General features: G+C 47.7%; 3 protein-coding genes across 3 annotated transcripts; 2 read left to right on the plus strand and 1 right to left on the minus strand.

The window, feature by feature from the left end:
• Nucleotides 1-6,998: 6,998 nt before the first annotated feature.
• Nucleotides 6,999-10,580, plus strand: H6S33_006586 (uncharacterized protein; the record flags this gene model as incomplete). Its single annotated transcript, XM_044837952.1, has 1 exon — nt 6,999-10,580. The coding sequence occupies one exon, from the start codon at nt 6,999-7,001 to the stop codon at nt 10,578-10,580; it is 3,582 nt and encodes a 1,193-aa protein (XP_044690113.1).
• Nucleotides 10,581-11,473: 893 nt separating this feature from the next.
• H6S33_006587 (uncharacterized protein) lies at nt 11,474-11,824 on the minus strand (the record flags this gene model as incomplete). The annotated part of the gene is made up of 1 exon (XM_044837953.1): nt 11,474-11,824. The coding sequence occupies one exon, from the start codon at nt 11,822-11,824 to the stop codon at nt 11,474-11,476; it is 351 nt and encodes a 116-aa protein (XP_044690114.1).
• A 5,100-nt stretch (nt 11,825-16,924) lies between these two features.
• H6S33_006588 (uncharacterized protein) lies at nt 16,925-21,433 on the plus strand (the record flags this gene model as incomplete). Its single annotated transcript, XM_044837954.1, has 5 exons — nt 16,925-18,489; nt 18,581-18,792; nt 18,906-19,285; nt 19,319-20,776; nt 20,909-21,433. The coding sequence occupies 5 exons, from the start codon at nt 16,925-16,927 to the stop codon at nt 21,431-21,433; spliced, it is 4,140 nt and encodes a 1,379-aa protein (XP_044690115.1).
• Nucleotides 21,434-21,599: the final 166 nt, after the last annotated feature.

Genomic DNA, 21,599 nt, shown 5'->3' on the forward strand with positions numbered 1-21,599 from the left:
TGACTGTTATCCCTGGCAGGCGGGCGGTGTTTCGGATTTGGTGGAGGGCTTTTAGGCCTTTTGCGATTGCTGCTTCGATATGGGGCCGGAAGGAGAGGGTTGGATCTATCCAGACTCCTACGTATTTCAGCCTCTCCTTGGGGTATATATCGATGTTGTTAACTTTGACTGGAAGTCGTGGTTGTTGTGTGGATGATGTGGTGGGCCGGAAGAAGATCAGATCGGATTTATCCGGGTCGTATTTGATTTGGAGTGGCTCAGCTTTAATTAGTCTTTCTCTCATTCGTTCCTCCATTCTCTTGATTGTAAAGCCTGGTGTTTTGGATATTTGCACCAGCGCATCGTCATCGATGTAAGTTGTGTCCATCTCTTTTGGGCTGCTAGTTGGGTCCAGAATTACTCCGGCATAGATCATGAATAGTACTGGAGACATGGGGCTACCTTGCGGCACTCCGGAATCATAGGGCTGTGGTTCCTCTAGCTCATGGTTGAATTGGAACTGTAGTTTTCTGCCGGTGTTGAATTCCTTGCACCATTCTGTCAAATAGGTGGGGAATTTTTGTTGGTGCATGATTTCCGCGAGGAGTAGGTGATCGACACAATTAAATGCTCCTTGGATGTCGTTGGTTAGGATCGCTGGTCTATCTCGCCGGGCGATTCCGGTACTGTTTTTTAGTAGTAGGTTTTGTTGTATTGGTGTCAAGGTTCTCAGGAGGGCGTCGATTGCCGAGATGGTTGGTCTTCCTCCGAATTGGTTTGCTGAGAGTGTGCCTAGGATTTCTCCAGCGGTGCAGAGTCTCTGGGCCACTATCTTCTCCAGGATTTTGCTGAAACATTGTAGAAGGGAAATGGGCCGATAGGCTTTTGCTTCATGGTAATTTGCTTTACCGGGTTTCGGGATCGGGATACACTTAGCTATTTTCCATTCCGCTGGATGTACACCGTGCCGGAGCATAGCGGAGAACATGTCTTGGATTAGAGTTGTATTTGCTTTGACTATAGCTTTGATAAAGGTATAAGGGATGCCATCCGGGCCGGTCGCTGAGTGCGCTGGGCAGGAGTCGATTGCTTTGTTAAGTTCTTCGAGGGTGACTATGTCGAAGGTGTTGCTAAGGTCAAAAGAGGGGGGTCTGATGTTCAAGGGGGGATGGTCGGGGGACGTCCGTTTCGAGGGGAAGAGTTGGGCTCTTAGAGCTTGACACTTCCCCGCAAACGTTTCTTCACCTTGTATGGTTGGTATGATTGTGTCTCGTCTCTTTCCTGCGCTTAGGATTCTCCAGACTTCACTACCTTTCGCCTCGTTCATCGTCTTTTCCCGCTGGTCCGCTTTTGCTTTCCGGATCATGGCTGTCCATTCTCTGCAAGCCTTCCGGTGTTCCTCCACATGATTGGATTTCCTAGTGATTCTCGCCTTCCTTTCTGCTGCGTTTACCCTTGCCTTCATCTGTTTCATCTCATCTGACCACCAGGAGTTGGCTCTTACCCCCTCCTTCGAGAGTGGTGTTACTATGCTGACTGTTGACCTAACCAGTTCTAGGAAGAAATCGACAGTTTGTTCCGTGTGTTCTTTGGTCTCCCATGCCTCTGCAGGGATGGAGATGTTTGACATGTGGTTCTCCAATAGCTTCCAGTCTGTTTGTTGCCACATTCGTCTTGGTACAAAAGGTGGTTTTTCCAGGTGTAAGTGGACGGAGGTTCTCCCGTGGTCTGAGCCCGCTCCGTAGGGTTCAGTACTCCATCGTAGGTTGTGGTCGAGTGTTGGGCCTTTTACAAATACAAGGTCGATGGTCGTGGGCCTTTTCCGTCTGTCTCTGGGGAAGTGCGTAAAGACGCCTGGTTCGTTCAGGAGGGTCAGTTTCTGTCGGGTTATCCATCGTTTTAACCGTGCGCCGTTGACCCGGTCTGCTCGAATGTTGTTTCTGTATTCATGTGAATTCACTCCGTACCACATCTGATGGTGGCAGTTGAAGTCTCCCATTACTAGACAGTTATCAAGGGTTTGGATTGTACTTGCTATTTGGGCGAAGGGGCCACTTCGGCCTGGGGAGTATATGTTTAGGATTTGGGTTTTTTTGGTTTGGATTTCTACCGTAATCGATACTATGAAATTATCGTGTGTGTAGTGGTGTTTTGGTTTGAGATTGGCATGTTTGCGGACGTATGTTGCACATTTTGTATTGGTGTTGCTAGCCGTAAAAATGTAAAAGAGATTTGATTCTGGTGGGTATCCCTCTGCTGAGGTCCATGGTTCTTGTAGTAATAGAAAATAGATACTAGAGTCTGATTCCGCTTCTTCTACCGCCGCCTTGGTGATAAGTTCGCTCCGTGCACAATTGAGTTGGTGTGCGAGCGCGGTGGTTCGAGGCCTAAGCATTATTTGTCATGTGTTGGTCGTCTTCGGGAACGGGTGTTGCTCCAGCTGGGGCGGTGGCTGGTACTTGAACTACCGGAAGCGGCTCCTGGATGGGTGCGGCCGGTGGGTCTTGAGCGGGTGGGGCGTTTTCCTTTCCATTGTTGAGGAATCGGCGTTTAACTCTTTCGGGGCATGCTGGGTCGGAGGCCTTATGGATTCCTTTACAGTTCAGACATCTGATTGGGGTGTGGGTGCATCTGTATCCTCCCTGGCATTGATTGCATGGGTGGAAGCTGGTGAGATGATCTCCGGCACAATGACCGCATCTCCCACTGTTTTTGCATTTCTCCTGGCGGTGACCGTATTCGAGGCACTTCGCGCATTGGGTGTCTGGGAAGGTTGGGAGGAAGGCCTCGATGTGGCAGCTTCGGTTAAAGAGGGATAGGAACTTAACTCCTAGTGTTTCCATTGTGACTTGTCCTGGGAGCGCGATGACCATTGATGAGTGGGTTTTCTCCATTCGTGTCTCTGCTCTGGAGATCCAGCGGGGAACTTGGGCAAGTTGGAAGTTATCTCCATAATTGCTTCTAATTTCGGATGCTACCAGTTGTCCTGCCTCGACGCCTTCTCCGACTGTTGTGGGGATTCCGTGAATAAGGAACTTTGACCATTTGGAGTTTGCCCGGATGGTGGCGACTGGTACTTGTAGGGTGAGGAGAGCCTCCTCAATTTCTTTGGCATACTCCATTGCCTTTGTTGCTGGGGTTACAAACTTTGTTTCCAGGATAAAGTTGTCCTTGGGTGTTCTCCTTGCTGAAATAAAGTGGCAGGATTCGTCCTGAATTCTTGCATTAACCAGGGTCCTGATCTCGGAGGGGTTGACGTCGGATGGGGCAGTGGTTTCAACAATGATTTCTCTGTTGATTTTGGTATATTCTGGCTTGAAGAGAGGGTCCGCTTTTGGCTTTGCGGACTTCTTTCTTCTCTCTACAATCTGGAAATTTCCTTGAGCAGGGCCGGGTGCCGAGGCCACGGCGGCCCAGGTGCCTGCTTTCCATCCACGGGGAGGGGCTTGTTGGGGGGGTGCGGGTTGGGGGGCCTGAGGAGCTGCCTGAGGCGCTGCTTGGGGAACTGTTTGGGGGACCGCTGGAGGGGGCATTCTCTGTCCCTGCGGTTGTTGTGGTTTTCGCTGTTGTTGCTGCTGTTGCTGTTGTTGGTTTTGTTGTGGTTGCTGCGGTTGCTGCGGTTGTGGTTGTGGTTGTTTGTTGAGGAGAAGATGGATCGCCGAGTGCATGCTGGTGATCATAGTTGTTTGCGCCTCGATTTGGTGCCTCAGTGTGTGTAACGGAGCCATTTCAACTGTCTGGTGTATGAGTACACACAGGGCCCGGTTACATGCTGAGAGTTATTGTTAGAAGCCAGTTGCACGGTGACATGCAAGTGCCGGCAGTGTGGTTAGCTACCAGCTGTTAGAGTAACTACATTCCGGGCACTAGGGAGAGGATCTATTCATGGGAGCAATGACTGACGAGTCTATGCCTCGCTAGTGACTAGAAGACCGGCCAGAGTGAAGCTCTGATTGCCCGGTGATCCTCTATATCCTGAGAGCATTGTACACCGCCGAAAGGCAGGGACTATGCTAGGGAAGTCTACAATAAGCGAAAGCTCTACAGCAATGATTAAGCTTACACCTGAGCGGCAGCTCATTCATGCAGGTCCTCGGTTGTGTGGCAACCAAGGCTGCAGGTGTTACAAAGGCTTTGACTAAGGGTGGTTGCCTTGGGTATCGGAAACACCTGCTGACGCTTAGAGAAAAGCGGGGTAGCGGTGGTATTGTTTCCGGTACTGAGGGAAGGCCCACCGGGAACTTAGTAAAGGAGTTAGGAGCAGAGAACAGAGGCCTTCGGAGTATAAGTACTCAGGTTCATTCTCGCCCTTCAGTCCTGTTCTCTCCAGTCTTCATTAGAAAGAAAAACCAAGTTCTTATCGGTAGCAGAGCCCTTAAAGATTATTGAGTTCTAGCGATAGAATCTTTGAATAATCTGCAACCTGATTGTCTATCTTGCACGGCCGTCTCTATTCTATACAAATCTATTTCTGTTAGAAAGGACCCCCGTTACAGATAATCTTTAAGGCTCAAGTCACCTTCAGATTATTCTTCCTCTACACAAAATGTCCGCCCTCTCGGCCCCAGATGCACCCCTTCAGATCGAATGGCAGCCGGTGCCCCTCCAGCTTGATGCCACCGGGCAGACACAGCTTGTTAAGAAACCCAGGACCGCTCTACAGGCCTATATTCCCGGCTGTGAGCCTGCCTGGCAGGATACCGATGAGGTTCCCTTACAACAGTTCTTCACAGAGCTTCAGACCTACCTCCAGCACAGCCTGCAGAGTCAGTTGAACCGAGGCAGTCAGGCACTGCTCATTGTACAAGAGCGCCAGGCAGCACAGAATGCTCTGATGGCAGAAGCTCTAGAGTACATGAGGTCGGAAGTCAACTCTGTTCAGGAAGAGCTCCGGAAGTATGCAGAAAGAGATGAACTGAATGCCGATGTTGATGCCATGGAGATTGAGTGGACAAATCCGGCCACTCCACCAGATTTTGTTGCCGAGATACAGAGAGCTCTTGATGAAGGAAGGTTGGTGGTGGGTAGACCAGCAACTCCGGCACCACTTTCAGTCTCCAGGTCCTCTTCCAGAGCAGCTACCAGGACAATGCAGCGGAAGACTAGCCCCTTTGCAGCATTTCCGGTCCGATCTACTAGGAGAGTCATCCCTATTGTGCAGCCAGCGGTGGGGGCTTCACCTTTACCACCTAGCCGCTTCGGTGGAACACATCCACTCCTTGGAGGAGCCGACCGATCCTTTGACTATGAAGGAGAGTTCTTCTCAGGTGCAGGCCGAGGACCTCCTAGTCCGCTAGCCAGGAACCCAGGAAGGTTTACTATGTTTGGGGCTGCTCAACCAGCAGCAACCTCACCACTGGCCAGCAACCTGGCACCAGTAGCACCTGTGGCCCCTCCTGCTGCGGCCACCGCTCCCCCTCCAGCTCAGGCACAGGGAGGAAGTGGCGGAAATCAGAACCCTCCACCTCCAGCAGCCCGCGCTCCCGCTCCAGGAGATTCGGATAATTCTGACAGCTCAGACCCGGAACCAGAAGGTGGTAACAGAAGAGATTGGCGGAAATACCTTAAGAAGAAGTTGGAGAAGCAACAGAAGAATCTGTTGGCAATGATGTCCCAGCAGTATCAACCTCCGACCACCTCCCACCCTTCTACTTCCACCAGAGCTCGAGAACCAAAGGCGCCACCACCCTCTAAGTTTCAGGGCAAGGCGGAGCAAGTGGAAACCTTTATCCGGCAATGTGAGAATGTGTTCTCCATTGAGAGCCTGTCCTTTACCTCTGAGGAGGTTAAGATCCGATATGCAGGCAATCTGATGGAAGGCGAGGCAGTGATCCGATGGTATGAAGCATACCACAATTCAATTGATCAAGCCTCCGCCAACCGCCTTGCTGGAATACCGGTGCAGTTGGATCAGAGATGGAAGCGCTGGGATTCCTTTGTGGATGCTTTTAGAGCTGCCTTCGGTGAAGCCATCTCTCGAGATGATGCTGTAGCCCAATGGAATACCCTTACCCACACAGCCCGAGGAGGAATTGATCTCTTCCTGAATACTATTATTCAGCTGATGTGGAAGACTGGCTATGAGGGTCAGTTGGTGGATGATAAGATCCATAACTCCCTCCTCCCGGACCTAGGCATGAGTTGGGCTCTTTTCAACCCCAAGCCAAAGTCCTTGATGGAGCGGATAGCTGCTCTAAGAGAGTTAGGGCATACCCATGAGAGGTACCAAGGGATGGCAGCTGAGAAAGCGCACCCTCGGACCAAGAAAGATCCTCCCGCTCAGAAGGACCAGCAGCCTAAGAGGAAAAGAGAAGCTGCGAGCTCCTCCGGACCTCAGAAGACCCCAGGACCTAAAGACAAAGCGGTGGAACTGAAGGGTATCCCGGGGGATATTCTAGAAGAAAGAAGGAAAGCAGAAGTATGCTTGAAGGTATGACCTTCCGGTACTCCCTATTGGTAGAGTGCATAGACTGACTTGTGCAATAGTGCGGCAAGTCCAGACACAAATGGACCGATTGTTGGTCCAAGGAACCTACTGTTGTCCGAGTGGCAGCAGTGAGAGTACAAAAGCGGAAAAGAGGGAATGGCAAGTCCAACTCTCAGAAGAAGGCTAAAGTGGCTGCTGTAGTAGCAGAAGATCCACTTATTGTACTCCCGGAGGTTACAGAAGATTTTGTTTTTCAGCCTGAGCAAGACTCGGACAATGAAATCATCTGGTAGAAAAAGTGTCTGTTTTAGTCTATGTTTACTAGTTTTCTTTTATATGGGTTTTCGGTTTCTATGCTTTTCTTGAATAAATTATGATTGTGTTTCCGCCTATTTGATTGCTTCAAGCACTCTGAGGATGGGTTTAAGACCCGAAACAGCTGGTCTGTCAGTGCTCTACCAAAGTTATATTTGCTACCAAGACACTTCCAAACCGCTGCTAAAAAGACTACTACACAATACATCTGCTATATTATCGCCGGGGAATAGAACCAAAGGATCCTTGATCTTAGTAGTGCCCGAAGCTATTAGCTATGTTGAAAAGACAAAGAGAACCAAGTCCGGAAACCGCTGTTAAGCAGAGAAGGTTGGAACAGAGGCTTCCCTCCTTACCAGTACATGGAAAAAGACCTATACTAAAGGCAAAACTGTCATGGACGGTCAAAGGAAAGGATGAAGGCGCCCAAGGGCATTTCCTGTTTGACACCGGTTGCACAGGAGCTATCCTCAACCAGAGTTTTGTCAGGAAACATGGAATTCCCTTAGTGCGGCGGGATCAACCTCTGACAATGTTTGATGCTCAAGGAGATGTCATGATGGGAGGAGGCGAGTATTACACTCACCCGGTCCGTATGACTATGGGAGATCATAAAGAGACACTCCGATGGGAGGTGGCCACACTGGAAGAAGGAATGACCGGTTACCTGCCAATTAGCTGGGCTAGGAAGCATAACCCGGACATTAATTGGGAACTCAACACCATGAGCTGGAGGAGTGACTACTGCAAGCAGAATTGTCTCCCAGCAGCCACCAAGATTGAACTGATCTCTCCATACCAAATGTTGGAAGAGGAAGAGACAGTCTATCAACTAGTTGGTTCAGTATGGCATGATGAGGACGGAGGTGATATTGCTGAGAAAATACACCACCTATACCGGGATTGGGCTGATGTGTTCAGTCAAGAGAAGATTGAGGAAATGCCGCCGCATTCCCATAATGATTTAAAGATCAAACTCTTGCCTGGGACCGCTCCCCCATTTGGCCCGCTGTACCCATGTTCCGCTCCAGAATTGAAGGCCCTCCGAGAGTACCTGGACAAAGAATTGTCTTCAGGAAAGATCTCTAGATCTAATAGCCCCGCTGCAGCGCCCATACTGTTCATTCCTAAGAAGGATGGGACATTGCGGATCTGTGTGGACTACAGAGGATTGAACAAGGTCACTGTCAAGGACAAGTACCCGCTGCCTATCATGAGTGAGCTCAGAGACAGGTTGTTCAAGGCCAAGATCTTCACAAAGATAGACCTGAAGAACGGCTTCAATCTGATCAGGATAGCTGAAGGTGATGAGTGGAAAACCGCTTTCAGAACTCGCTATGGACTGTATCAGTATAATGTGATGCCGTTTGGTCTATGCAATGCTCCCTCTGCTTTCCAGGCCATGATCAATGATGTGCTGAAGGAACTACTGGATGAAGGAGTGGTTGTCTATATCGACGACATCCTCATCTACTCGGAGACTGAGAAAGAACATGAGCTACTGGTCAAGAAGGTCTTACAGAAGCTAAGGGAAGCTAAGCTCTGTGCCTCGATCAGTAAGACATCCTTCCATGTCCGAGAAGTAGAGTACCTAGGCTATCACATCTCGGAAAAGGGAGTATCTATGTCAGAAGACAAGGTGGAGGCAGTTAAGGAATGGCCAATCCCTGAGAATATCAAGGCAGTACAGGCATTCCTCGGATTTGCAAACTTCTATCGCCGCTTCATTGAAGGCTTCAGTAAGGTTTGCAAGCCATTAACTGACCTCCTGCAAAAAGACAAGAAATGGTATTGGACGGCAGTACATGAGCAGGCCTTTGAAGAACTTAAGAGGCTGTTCACAACCGCTCCAATCCTCCTTCATTTTGACCCTAGTAGGAGAACGGTGGTCGAGACAGATGCCAGTGATTTTGCCAAAGGAGCGGTGCTCTCTCAGTATGGGGATGATGGGAAGCTACATCCGGTGGCATTCTATTCTAAGAAGTTCTCCCCTGCTGAGATCAACTATGACATTCATGATAAGGAAATGGGAGCTATTGTAGCCTCTTTCCGAGAATGGGAACACATGCTCAAATCTTGTGAGCAAGAGATCACGGTTTTTACAGACCACAAGAACTTGGAGTACTTTAATTCTACCAAGGTTCTCACTAGGCGGCAAGCTAGATGGTCTGAAGACCTCGCAGGCTACAATTTTAAAGTTGTCTACAGACCGGGAGAAAAGAATGGCAAGACTGATGTGCTATCTAGGCGCTGGGATCACCGCCTTGGAGAGGGAGGTGAAACTCTGCAGCCGGAGCCACAGATCTTTTTTAGGCCAGGTCAATTGGTTTTGGATCCTGCAAAGCTAGCGGCTCTCAGGGTAAATCAATTGCAGAATACATTCTTAGAGCGCCTATACACGGCTGCTAAAGAGGATAGTTTCTGGCAGGAATTGCACCGCTCCCTGGTTGAAAGGAAACCAAATTTGGACCAGAACTTGTCGGTCAAGAACGGTCTCATCTTCTACAAGAATAGATGGTACATACCCAAAGACAAGAAGCTTCAGATGGAAATACTGTCCGATACCCATGACTCTAAGGTGGCTGGTCATTTTGGCCAATTTAAGACACTAGAGCGGGTGAAAAATAACTTTTTTTGGCCCAACATGGATAAGGATGTTGAGGAATATGTCCGGAGCTGTGACAGCTGCCAGAGGAATAAGACCTCAAGACACAAAAAGTTTGGTATGCTCCAACCGTTGGAGATACCCTATCGGCCATGGACTTCCATCTCTATGGACTTCATTGTGGGACTACCGGAATCTAGTGGGTTTACAAAGATCTGGGTAATAGTGGACCGCTTTTCGAAGATGGCACACTACATCCCTCTTCCTACCCTCAATAAAACGGAAGATTTGGCTAAATTGTTCTTAAAGGAAGTTTGGAGACTCCATGGTTTACCTGATGACATAGTCTCGGACAGAGATAGTAGGTTCATCTCTCACTTTTGGCAATCTCTCATGAACCTCCTCAATGTGAAGCTGAAGATGTCCACATCTTTCCACCCCCAAACGGACGGTCAAACAGAAAGAGTTAATCAGACCCTGGAACATTACTTGCGGAGTTATTGTTCATATCAACAGGATGACTGGGCAGAACTCTTGCCTTTGGCAGAGTATGCTTATAACTCGGCGGTCTCTGAGTCTACCAAAGTATCGGCTTTTTATGCCAACTATGGATATGAACCCAGGACCAACTGGCCGGCCCCAAAGGAAGGAGTAGAATGGAACAATCCGGCAAGTGAGGTCATGATTTCTCAATGGGAATCTATCTGGCAGGCTATGAACGCCAGCTTGGGTAAAGCTAGATTAAGGATGGCCCGATGGTATGATGCTCATGCCCTGGCACCACCTGAAATCAAGCCCGGAGATGAAGTTATGTTGGACCGGCGCAATGTGCAAACAAAGCGGCCTTTGGGGAAATTGGATCAGAAGAAGATGGGACCCTTCAAGGTCTTAGAAGCTATTGGTACCCGTGCCTACAAGCTCTCTCTTCCCCCTCAAATGGGAATCCACCCGGTCTTTCATGTCTCTCTTCTAGAACCTTATAGAGCACCGGTAGATCCTGAGAGAAGAGTTCCACCACCGGAACCTGAGGAGATTGAAGGGGAACGGAACTGGGTTGTCCGAGGGGTAGCTGATAGCCGGGTCAATAAGAAAAGGAGACGAGTGGAATACCTAGTGCTGTGGGAAGGTTATGAAAACGAGGATGCTACATGGGAACCGTGGGAGCATCTCAAGAAGAGTGCTGAAGAAGCCCTTCGGGATTTCCATATGAGGTATCCTAAGAAACCCAAGGACAAGCGGATTGTTGGGGTGTAGATTATTTCCTTTGGGTTTTCATTTCCTTGCATAGCATGGAGTTTCTTGTCATATAGAATGAATGGTAATAGAATGGTTATAGATCTCGGAGACCAAGATCCTGGAAGAGGGGAGTGGTGTAACGGAGCCATTTCAACTGTCTGGTGTATGAGTACACACAGGGCCCGGTTACATGCTGAGAGTTATTGTTAGAAGCCAGTTGCACGGTGACATGCAAGTGCCGGCAGTGTGGTTAGCTACCAGCTGTTAGAGTAACTACATTCCGGGCACTAGGGAGAGGATCTATTCATGGGAGCAATGACTGACGAGTCTATGCCTCGCTAGTGACTAGAAGACCGGCCAGAGTGAAGCTCTGATTGCCCGGTGATCCTCTATATCCTGAGAGCATTGTACACCGCCGAAAGGCAGGGACTATGCTAGGGAAGTCTACAATAAGCGAAAGCTCTACAGCAATGATTAAGCTTACACCTGAGCGGCAGCTCATTCATGCAGGTCCTCGGTTGTGTGGCAACCAAGGCTGCAGGTGTTACAAAGGCTTTGACTAAGGGTGGTTGCCTTGGGTATCGGAAACACCTGCTGACGCTTAGAGAAAAGCGGGGTAGCGGTGGTATTGTTTCCGGTACTGAGGGAAGGCCCACCGGGAACTTAGTAAAGGAGTTAGGAGCAGAGAACAGAGGCCTTCGGAGTATAAGTACTCAGGTTCATTCTCGCCCTTCAGTCCTGTTCTCTCCAGTCTTCATTAGAAAGAAAAACCAAGTTCTTATCGGTAGCAGAGCCCTTAAAGATTATTGAGTTCTAGCGATAGAATCTTTGAATAATCTGCAACCTGATTGTCTATCTTGCACGGCCGTCTCTATTCTATACAAATCTATTTCTGTTAGAAAGGACCCCCGTTACAGTGTGTCCACTGTTCTCCGGAGTGTGGTCGTTTGCTCTTCGAGGATTTCCATCCTGTCGGTGGGTGGGCAGATTCGGCTGGTGGCATGTCTAATGGCCCAGGTAATGTAGTTCAGGTCCGTCTGGGTGTGAGTGTCCTGGGGAACGATGCTTGGGTAGAGGTAGTCAATTCTCGGTTGGTATGGGTCGTTGTAGTCGGATTGTGATGCAAAGGTCGAGGAGAATTCTTGTTCCTGAGCTCCGGATGGGGTTGGATCGGGAACCGGAGTATTCCTGTTCTGCGGAGGGGCTGTCCCTTGCTGGGAAGACTGGGTGAAAAAGGACTGGAGCGAGGCTTGTTGCGACATAATTGAATGTCCAGTTCTTCTGGCGGCGTAGAGTGATGTTTCGGAAAGGTTTCTTTTCCTTCCCTTTGGGAGGTCAAGGCTGGAGAATTCTTCGCTAGAAGCCAGTTTTCTTGGTGTTTCTTTCGCTTGGAACAACAAAACGCGACCGTACGATCGGGGACGAAGTGGCTCAGCCTGGTATGGTATACCAGGGTAAGCCGAGAGGAGTAAAATAAAATCTTTTTGAAGCGAGGTTTGATATCAGGGAGTTCTTTGCGAGCCTTAGCGAGCAAGTAGAATACAGAGGTTGCGTAAAGAAAGAAGAAAAGAAAGGAAACAGATAAAAGCACGAGACAACGCCCCCTTATATATCCAACCATAGTCCAATAATGAGTAATACTTCCGCGTAACAGAAACTAAAAGAACATAATAGAAATCTGCATTACAAATCCTAATTCCACTGCACAATACCTCTTTTCCTCGTTCCAGTTTATCACCTAACCGAAATATACAATTGCCATTACACACAACTCACAGATACCACAATACTTTGCGCAAAACCTTGTTGAAGAAAGAATTCCCATGCCTGAGTTTAGGGAACCCCCTATACTGAAGGAATAATTTCATTTATTCCGTCTTATGGCATGAGAGTTTTGTATAATTACATTCATAAGCTTTTCCCTCATCTGACTCTCTCAAGGGGGCGAGTAGTGAGTATTCCGCAGGGTACGAAGGAGATAGTAGAGGTCGGTGGAGGAACCTACAATAGGGGTTCTGAGGAACTCTAACATTGGTAAAGGTTCAACGTGACAAGATAAGCAGCTTTCATGGATCGACTAGTGGATATACGGGGTTATGAAGAGTCGGATTAGTCAGAAAGGTTCTATTAGGTTCCACCGGGTTCTGTTGATCGTTAATGTATGAGTCATGTTGGGTTTGTCATCGCTGGGATTTCCTTGAGTATATTAAGAGGGGTTTTATTTGTATTTCTCGTTCTTCTTTTTCTTTCTCTTCTTTCTTTACGCAACGTCTTCTGTATCTATGCTGTCTATTGCTATACAATATTATCGTCCTCTTCTTTCTTTAAGAAGACCACCGCTTCACTTCTCCTTGTCCCGTCGCACCTTACCAACGCTAGAGTCCCGTAGTACCCCTATTGCGAGTTCCCATACCTTCTCCTATTACACTCTTCGTTCACTGCGGAATACTCGCTACTCACCCCTTGAGAGCAGCAGCGCGGTGGTCTTTTTGAGTAAAGAAGAGGAGATAATATTGTATAGTAATAGACATGATAGGTACAGAAGACATTACGTATCAAAAGAAAGAAGAGAAAAAGAACAGAACCGAGGATGAAAACCTCCTAATATACCCAAGGAAATCCCAGCGATAACAAATTCAAAATGACTCATACCCTTGCGACCGACAGAACCCAATAGAATTCAATGGAACCTTTCTAACTAATCCAACTCCTCATAACCCAATGCATTAACTAATCGATGCATGAAAGAATCGTGTTGCGAGTGGTGTCAATCAGCTCATCCAATTTTGCACTCAAGTTCCTATCCCGCTCTATTTTTTCCTACATTGTGACCCTAAACTACTCTACCTTCTCATGCAGACCCCCAACCACATCTTCCAATTCTTTCACGAACTGCCTTTTAGGTCGCTTGTTCTTTTTAGATAAGTCTGATTCACTCCCGGCACTCTCTGTATCCATCAATTTTCTTTTACGTACCAAACCCTCTTGTGAAGTATACCATATTGTAACGGCATACTACGAGTGAGGAAGAAGTTCAGGAAGGAGAGGGATTAGTAATCGGGATTTCATTTGTTGTTTCTTTTTTGGGATTTTGGTAATGCTTGAGTTTTCTTCTTATAAGTTTCTGTTATACGGATTAGTAATCGGGTTCTCAAGGATATATATATGGGTATAATTTCCCTTTGTTCTTATTTTCTTTTCTCCTTATCCGAACTTCCTGTTATATAGTAATATATTCTATTTTCTGTTTTCGAACCTCCACAAACCCAAGTCATATAACCTCTTGGTTGTGCCCCTTGTTTCCAGTATTAGTCTCATTCTCACTTCGCATAACGTGAAGTGTTTGATCCTGTTCTCCTTCGTTTCCTTCGATGTTCGATCGTATAGAAACTTTGTATAGTATCTATCGATATCAAGCCCAATATCCCCAAACCCTGGCCATGACCCTGGCTCAGCTTCGACCGTTCTCTTACCAAGAACACTCGATCCTCATCCTAGTTTTCCCGAGTCGGCCCGTAACACATACCTGTACCTCTTTGGCTCACCTAGTAGCGAGCTTCTCTTTTGCGATCTGCTTCACCAAATCGTTGGAGGAAACGGAATCATAAATATATACAAGGTCAATCATATTGCGTAAATGTTTATCCACTTCCTCGATAGCGCCTGTCTTTTGTTTTCAAAGCGACTCGTACTGCTAGAAGGATTGTTAGTGCCAGACAAATCTAAACCAGAAATATCACACACCTGATGCTATTTTACACGCCTCTCAATTCTGTCTTTATAGCAAAGCCAAGATCGATCCATTCCTACCCTCTTCAAATTGTCTGGAACCTGCTGCTACCTATTCTTTCTCTTATCAGCTTTATTCATTATCAGATCATCTAGCAACAACTATTTAGTCAAAGCCCTGTCTTCCCAAACATCTCACGTAGTACTTCTTCTCCTTCTGACCTCCATACTCCTCTGAACTTTCTTATCTATAACTGCAGTCTCAACCTATTGAAAAGTATTCGAGGAGGAAGACTCCTCCAAAATACTTATCAAGTCCATGATCAGGTCTCACCGCATAGCGTTTTGTTTCTGTGTTTCACTTTGGCGAAATTTTTGTTTCCCGTTTGATTTCACTGTGTGTTACCTACTAAACAGTTAGTAGATTTAAATTGAGGTGAGAATAGGTTATATCAGTTCCACTTTGATGAAATTGGGATAGGGGTGTATTGTTGAATTGAACAAATAGCTAGTCTTACAGCATTTAGTTTCAGCATCTCGTTTCGTTTCGTTTCATTGTTTCGGCCCTATTAAACACTTAGTTGATGTAGATAGCGAGGGGAGTAGCTCATACTAGTTCTATTTTGATGAATTTAGGATATAATGTGTTATTGAACTGATGCTAATAAGTAGCGTTGGTTGTGAAAAGAGTAGTTGTTTGTGAAAAGAGGCATTGATTGTGAAAATAAATGACATCACCACATGTAGCTTACTTGCCGGTCACATACGCAAAGTAAAAAGCATTTCCGGACCTCGAACCCTATTTCTTGGCATTTGGAGAGCTGAATCTTTCGAACGCAGAGTCTGTATTATCCTTGCCCTCTGTCTCGTACCTAGTCAAACTCGCTGATGCCAATGTTCGTACCTCACGGAACTAAACAACCCCCATATGACAATGCCAACAGTAAATTTTTCAACCCCTCTCCAGCATATGTCTTAAAACATGTAGGCATTTCAGTGATCAGAAGGTGGGTATCAAAATATGTTTCCGGAATATCATGCCTTTTCTGACTTCTCATTTCAGAGTTGAAATTGCCTGCCCGGGTGCCTTTTGGTGCCTTTTCCGGAATTCAGATCTCAATGCCATATTTGCCAAAAATACAAAATAATTGATGGAGAAAAGACAGAAAACCCCATCTAAATACTCTCTTGCTACTAATTGTAACCCGGAGAATATTATCTTATTCCAAACTATGTGTTTTTAAATCGGGGTTCTTAAAGTCCACCCGGAATTACATATATGTATTAACGGGTTGACACAGTAGAACCGCAACAAAAATCCCGAATAACCCAAATCCCCACCCAAATATCACCCATACAATTAGGATCTCTTATAAACCAGACTATCTATGATGGAAGTGCACAGCCGATTATTGACTAATGAGAATTATAGAAAGTCTGGGTACGAGACAGCCTTGCCCTGAGCAACTGCATTTTCTGGTTCTTATGCTGGTAAGCATGTACTGTGCTCCCCGGCAGTCATACCTTGATTGTTGGTTGAGCGAATCAACTAACTGCTCATTTGGCCAAATTGGCCGCGTCTTGGTGAACAGATCAGAACAAGCCTTTCAGAGTTTATCGAATCGGATATTTTTGCTGCCTTGACCAGGCTGTCGGCACGTATCTGAGTTCGGCGCTGCCCGCCCCCCGTCCCGCGCCCAGACCCCCCGACAAAGATCCATGCACAAGCCATCCTACATACCAGATCAACAGATAAGTACAGTCGCAACTCGCTATGCCGGATGGCCAAGACTCTGAGGGATTCGTCCGGCATAGCAAGTGATCCGGGACAGCAAAAAAAGGGAAAAAGTAAATATAGGGGAGCGTAGACTATAGGTACGGTACTATAAGGGAGTGTAGAGTATAGGTACAGTATGCCGTGACCATGTATCGTGAACGCTTGCCGGCTTTCTACTATCCATATCCAAAATGCCTCCTGTCCAGCGCAGACAGCACATTGCCGGTTTTACTCCATTAGGGAAATACAAATTGTGTAAATTGAGACAGCGATTTCCAAACTTGAAATTATCTTTATTTGCACTTTTGGAAGAATACCCAAGACGTCCAGATGGGCGGCCCCTTGCAACATCTTGTAACGGCAGCCATACGTTTCGGTTATGCGAAGTGTTAGAGTATGTAAAGGAAGGATTGCGCAGTGTGTGTGGGATTTGTTAAGTGAGTTTCTATTATGTTCTTTCTGTTTCTGTTATGTGAGAAGATGAGTCATCGTGGGTTGAGGTCTTGATATATAAAGGGGCGTTGTCTCGGCTTTCTTCTGTTTTCTTTTCTTTCCTTTCCTCTTTACGCAACCTCTGTACTTTACTTGCTCGCTAAGGCTCGCAAAGAACTTCCTGATAACAAACCTCGCTTCAAAAACATTTTATTTTACTCCCCTCGGTTTACCCTAGTATATCATACTAGGTTGAGCCACTTCATCCCCGATCGTACGGTCGCGTTTTGTTGTTCCAAGTGAAAGAAACCTACGAAAACTGGCTTCTAGCGAAGAATTCTCCAGCCTTGACCTCCCGAAAGGAAGGAAAAGAAACCTTTCCGAAACATCACTCTACGCCGACAGAAGAACTGGATATTCAATCATGTCGCAACAAGCCTCGCTCCAGTCCTTCTTTACCCAGTCTTCTCAGCAAGGGACAGCCCCCCCGCAGAACAGGAATACTCCGGTTCCCGACCCAACCCCATCCGGAGCTCAGGAACAAGAATTCTCCTCGACCTTTGCAACAGAATCCGACTACAACGACCCATACCAACCGAGAATTGACTACCTCTACCCGAGCGTTGTCCCCCAGGACACTCACACCCAGACGGACCTGAACTATATTACCTGGGCCATCAGACATGCCACCAGCCGAATCTGCCCACCCTCCGACAGGATTGAAATCCTCGAAGAGCAAACGACTACACTCCGGAGAACAGTGGATACACTGAAGCACCAAATCGAGGCGCAGACAAATATGATCAGTAACATGCATTCAGCGATCCACCTTCTCCTCAACAAACAACCGCAGCAACCGCAGCAACCACAACAAAACCAACAACAGCAACAACAGCAACAACAGCGAAAACCACAACAACCGCAGGGACAGAGAATGCCCCCTCCAGCGGTCCCCCAAACAGTTCCCCAAGCAGCGCCTCAGGCAGCTCCTCAGGCCCCCCCACCCGCACCCCCCCAACAAGCCCCACCCCGTGGATGGAAAGCAGGCACCTGGGCCGCCGTGGCCTCGGCACCCGGTCCTGCTCAAGGAAATTTCCAGGTTGTTGAGAGAAGAAAGAAGTCCGCAAAGCCAAAAGCGGACCCTCTCTTCAAGCCAGAATATACCAAAATCAACAGAGAAATCATTGTTGAAACCACTGCCCCATCCGACGTCAATCCCTCCGAGATCAGGACCCTAGTCAATGCAAGAATTCAGGACGAATCCTGCCACTTCATTTCAGCAAGGAGAACACCCAAGGACAACTTTATCCTGGAAACAAAGTTTGTCACCCCAGCAACAAAGGCAATGGAATATGTCAAAGAAATGGAGGAGGTTCTCCTCACCCTACAAGTACCAGTCGCCATCATCCGGACAAACTCCAAATGGTCAAAGTTCCTTATTCACGGAATCCCCACAACGGTCGGAGAAGGCGTCGAGGCAGGACAACTGGTAGCATCCGAAATTAGAAGCAATTATGGAGATAACTTCCAACTTGCCCAAGTTCCCCGCTGGATCTCCAGAGCAGAGACTCGAATGGAGAAAACCCACTCATCAATGGTCATCGCGCTCCCAGGACAAATTACAATGGAAACATCGGGACTTAAATTCCTATCTCTCTTCAACCGAAGCTGCCATCTCGAGGCCTTCCTCCCAACCTTCCCGGATACCCAGTGTGCGAAGTGCCTCGAATACGGCCACCGCCAGGAGAAATGTAAGAACAATGGGAAATGCGGCCACTGCGCCGGAGATCACCTCACCAGTTTCCACCCATGCAATCAATGCCAGGGAGGATATAGATGCACCCACACCCCAATCAGATGTCTGAACTGTAAAGGAATCCATAAGGCCTCCGACCCAGCATGCCCCGAAAGAGTTAAACGCCGATTCCTCAACAAAGGAAAGGAAAACGCCCCACCCGCTCAAGACCCATCGGCCGCACCCGTCCAGGAGTTGCTTCCAATAGTTCAAGTACCAGCCACAGCCCCAGTCGGAGCCACACCCGTTCCCGAAGACGACCAACACATGACAAATAATGCTTAGGCCTCGAACCACCGCGCTCGCACACCAACTCAACTGTGCACGGAGCGAACTTATCACCAATGCGGCGATAGAAGAAGCGGAAACAGACTCTAGCATTTATTTCCTATTATTACAAGAACCATGGACCTCAGCAGAGGGATACCCACCAGAATCAAATCTCTTTTATATTTTTACGGCCAGCAACACCAATACAAAATGTGCAACATACGTCCGTAAACATGCCAACCTCAAACCAAAACACCACTACACACACGATAATTTCATAGTATCGATTACGGTAGAAATCCAAAACAAGAAAACCCAAATCCTAAATATATACTCCCAGGCCGAAGTGGCCCCTTTGCCCAAATAGCAAAAACAATCCAAACCCTCGACAATTGCCTAGTAATGGGAGACTTCAACTGCCATCACCAATTGTGGTACGGAGTAACATCACATGAATACAGAAACAACATCCGAGCAGACCGCGCCAACGGTGCACGGCTAAAACAATGGATAACTCGACAGAAACTGACCCTCCTGAACGAACCAGGCATCTTTACGCACTTCCCCAGAGAGAGAGGAAAAAGGCCTACAATTATCGACCTTACATTTGTAAAAGGCCCAACTCTCGACCACAACCTACGATGGAGCACTGCACCCTATGGAGCGGGCTCAGACTACGGGAGAACCTCCGTTCACTTACACTTGGAAAAACCACCATTCGTACCAAGACGGATGTGGCGACAAACAGGCTAGAAGCTCTTGGAGAACCATATGTCAAACATTTCTCTCCCTGCAGAGGCATGGGAAACCAAGGAACATACGGAACAAACCCTCGACTTCTTCCTAGAACTGGTCAGGGCAACAATCAGTGTAGTAACACCACTCTCGAAGGAAGGAGTAAGAGCCAACTCCTGGTGGTCAGAGGAAATGAAACAAATGAAGGCAAGGGTAAACGCGGCAGAAAGGAAGGCGAGAAATACAAAAAAACCCAATCACGCGGAGGAACACCGGAAGGCATGCAGAGAATGGACAGTCATGATCCGGAAAGCAAAAGCGGACCAGCGGGAAAAGACGATGAACGAGGCGAAAGGTAGTGAAGTCTGGAGAATCCTAAACGCAGGAAGGAGAAGAGGCACAATCATACCAACAATACAAGGTGAAGAAACGTTTGCGGGGAAGTGTCAAGCTCTAAGAGCCCAACTTTTCCCCTCAAAACGGACGTCCCCCGACCACCCCCCCCTAAACATTAGACCCCCTTCTTTTGACCTTAGCAACACCTTCGACATAGTCACCCCCGAAGAACTTAATAAGGCAATCGACTCCTGTCCAGCGCACTCGGCGACCGGCCCGGATGGCATTCCTTACACCTTTATTAAAGCAATAGTCAAAGCAAATACAACCCTAATTCAAGACATGTTCTCCACCATGCTCCGGCACGGTGTACACCCAGCGGCATGGAAAATAGCTAAGTGTATCCCGATCCCGAAACCCGGTAAAGCGAACTATCATGAAGCAAAAGCCTACCGGCCCATTTCCCTTCTACAATGTTTCAGCAAAATCCTGGAGAAGATCGTGGCCCAAAGACTCTGTACCGCTGGAGAAATTCTAGGCACACTCTCAGCGAATCAATTTGGAGGAAGACCAACCATCTCGGCAATCGACGCCCTGCTGAGAACCTTAACACCAATACAACAAAACCTACTACTGAAAAACAGCACCGGAGTCGCTCGGCGAGACAGACCAGCGATCCTAACCAATGATATCCAAGGAGCATTTAACTGCGTCGACCACCTACTCCTCGCGGAAATCATGCAACAACAAAAATTCCCTACCTACTTAACAGAATGGTGCAAGGAATTCAATACCGGCAGAAAACTACAGTTCCAATTCAACCATGAGCTAGAAGAGCCACAGCCCTATGATTCTGGAGTGCCGCAAGGTAGCCCCATGTCCCCGGTGCTATTTATGATCTATGCTGGAGTAATCCTGGACCCAACAAGCAGCCCGAAAGAGATGGACACCACTTACACCGATGACGATGCGCTGGTGCAAATATCCAAAACACCAGGCTTCACAATCAAGGGAATGGAGGAACGAATGAGAGAGAGACTAATAAAAGCTGAGCCACTTCAAATTAAATACGACCCGGATAAATCCGACCTGATCTTCTTCCGGCCCACCACATCATCCATACAACAACCACGACTTCCGGTCAAAATTAACAATATCAATATACACCCCAAGGAAAGGCTGAAATAAGTAGGAGTCTGGATAGATCCGACCCTCTCCTTCCGGCCCCACATCGAAGCAGCGATCGCAAAAGGCCTCAAAGCCCTCCACCAGATTCGATACACAGCTCGCCTGCCAGGCATAACGGTTAAAACAATCCATCACATCATAACACAAGGCTTCCTCCCAAGCCTACTCTACGGATCCGAGGCTTGGTGGACTGGCGCAGACCACATTATAAGATCCCTCGAACCACTATATAATGAAGCGGCCAGGATAATCACCGGCCTACCACGATGGACCAAAAGAGCTAAACTCCTCCGAGAAGCAGGCCTACCCCCCTTAGAACATCTTCTGACATATCGCTCAAGAAAGTACGTAACCAGAATACTCTGCACAGAGGCAACCCACCCCAACAATGAATCCCTGATCGAGCTCCTCCCATACAGAGAAGCAAACATCAAAGGAACAGGCCTACACCGAATCGCCTCCCTACTACTCCCATACCAGACCCCCGGAAATGCGAGAGATAAGTGGAACCAAAATAAACTACTACGCGACCACCTGTTGGAAGAATGGAACACACAATCAATACCGAACTACCACCACCGGGGGGAATTCCACCCCCTCCCAAGATAGCGAAACTCACCCTTACGGAAGCAAAAAAAGTATTTCGAATCTGGTGCCAAACCACCCGAATCGACAAACACGCAGTACATACAGACCCCGAACCATGCCAGTGTGGTATGGAAAACTCGGCGAAACACATACTTATGGAATGACCAGCGTGGGCTCGAATCCGCAC

This window comes from Morchella sextelata, assembly GCF_020137385.1.
Source record: "Morchella sextelata strain SCLS chromosome Unknown scls_20, whole genome shotgun sequence".
Taxonomy (NCBI): domain Eukaryota; kingdom Fungi; phylum Ascomycota; class Pezizomycetes; order Pezizales; family Morchellaceae; genus Morchella; species Morchella sextelata.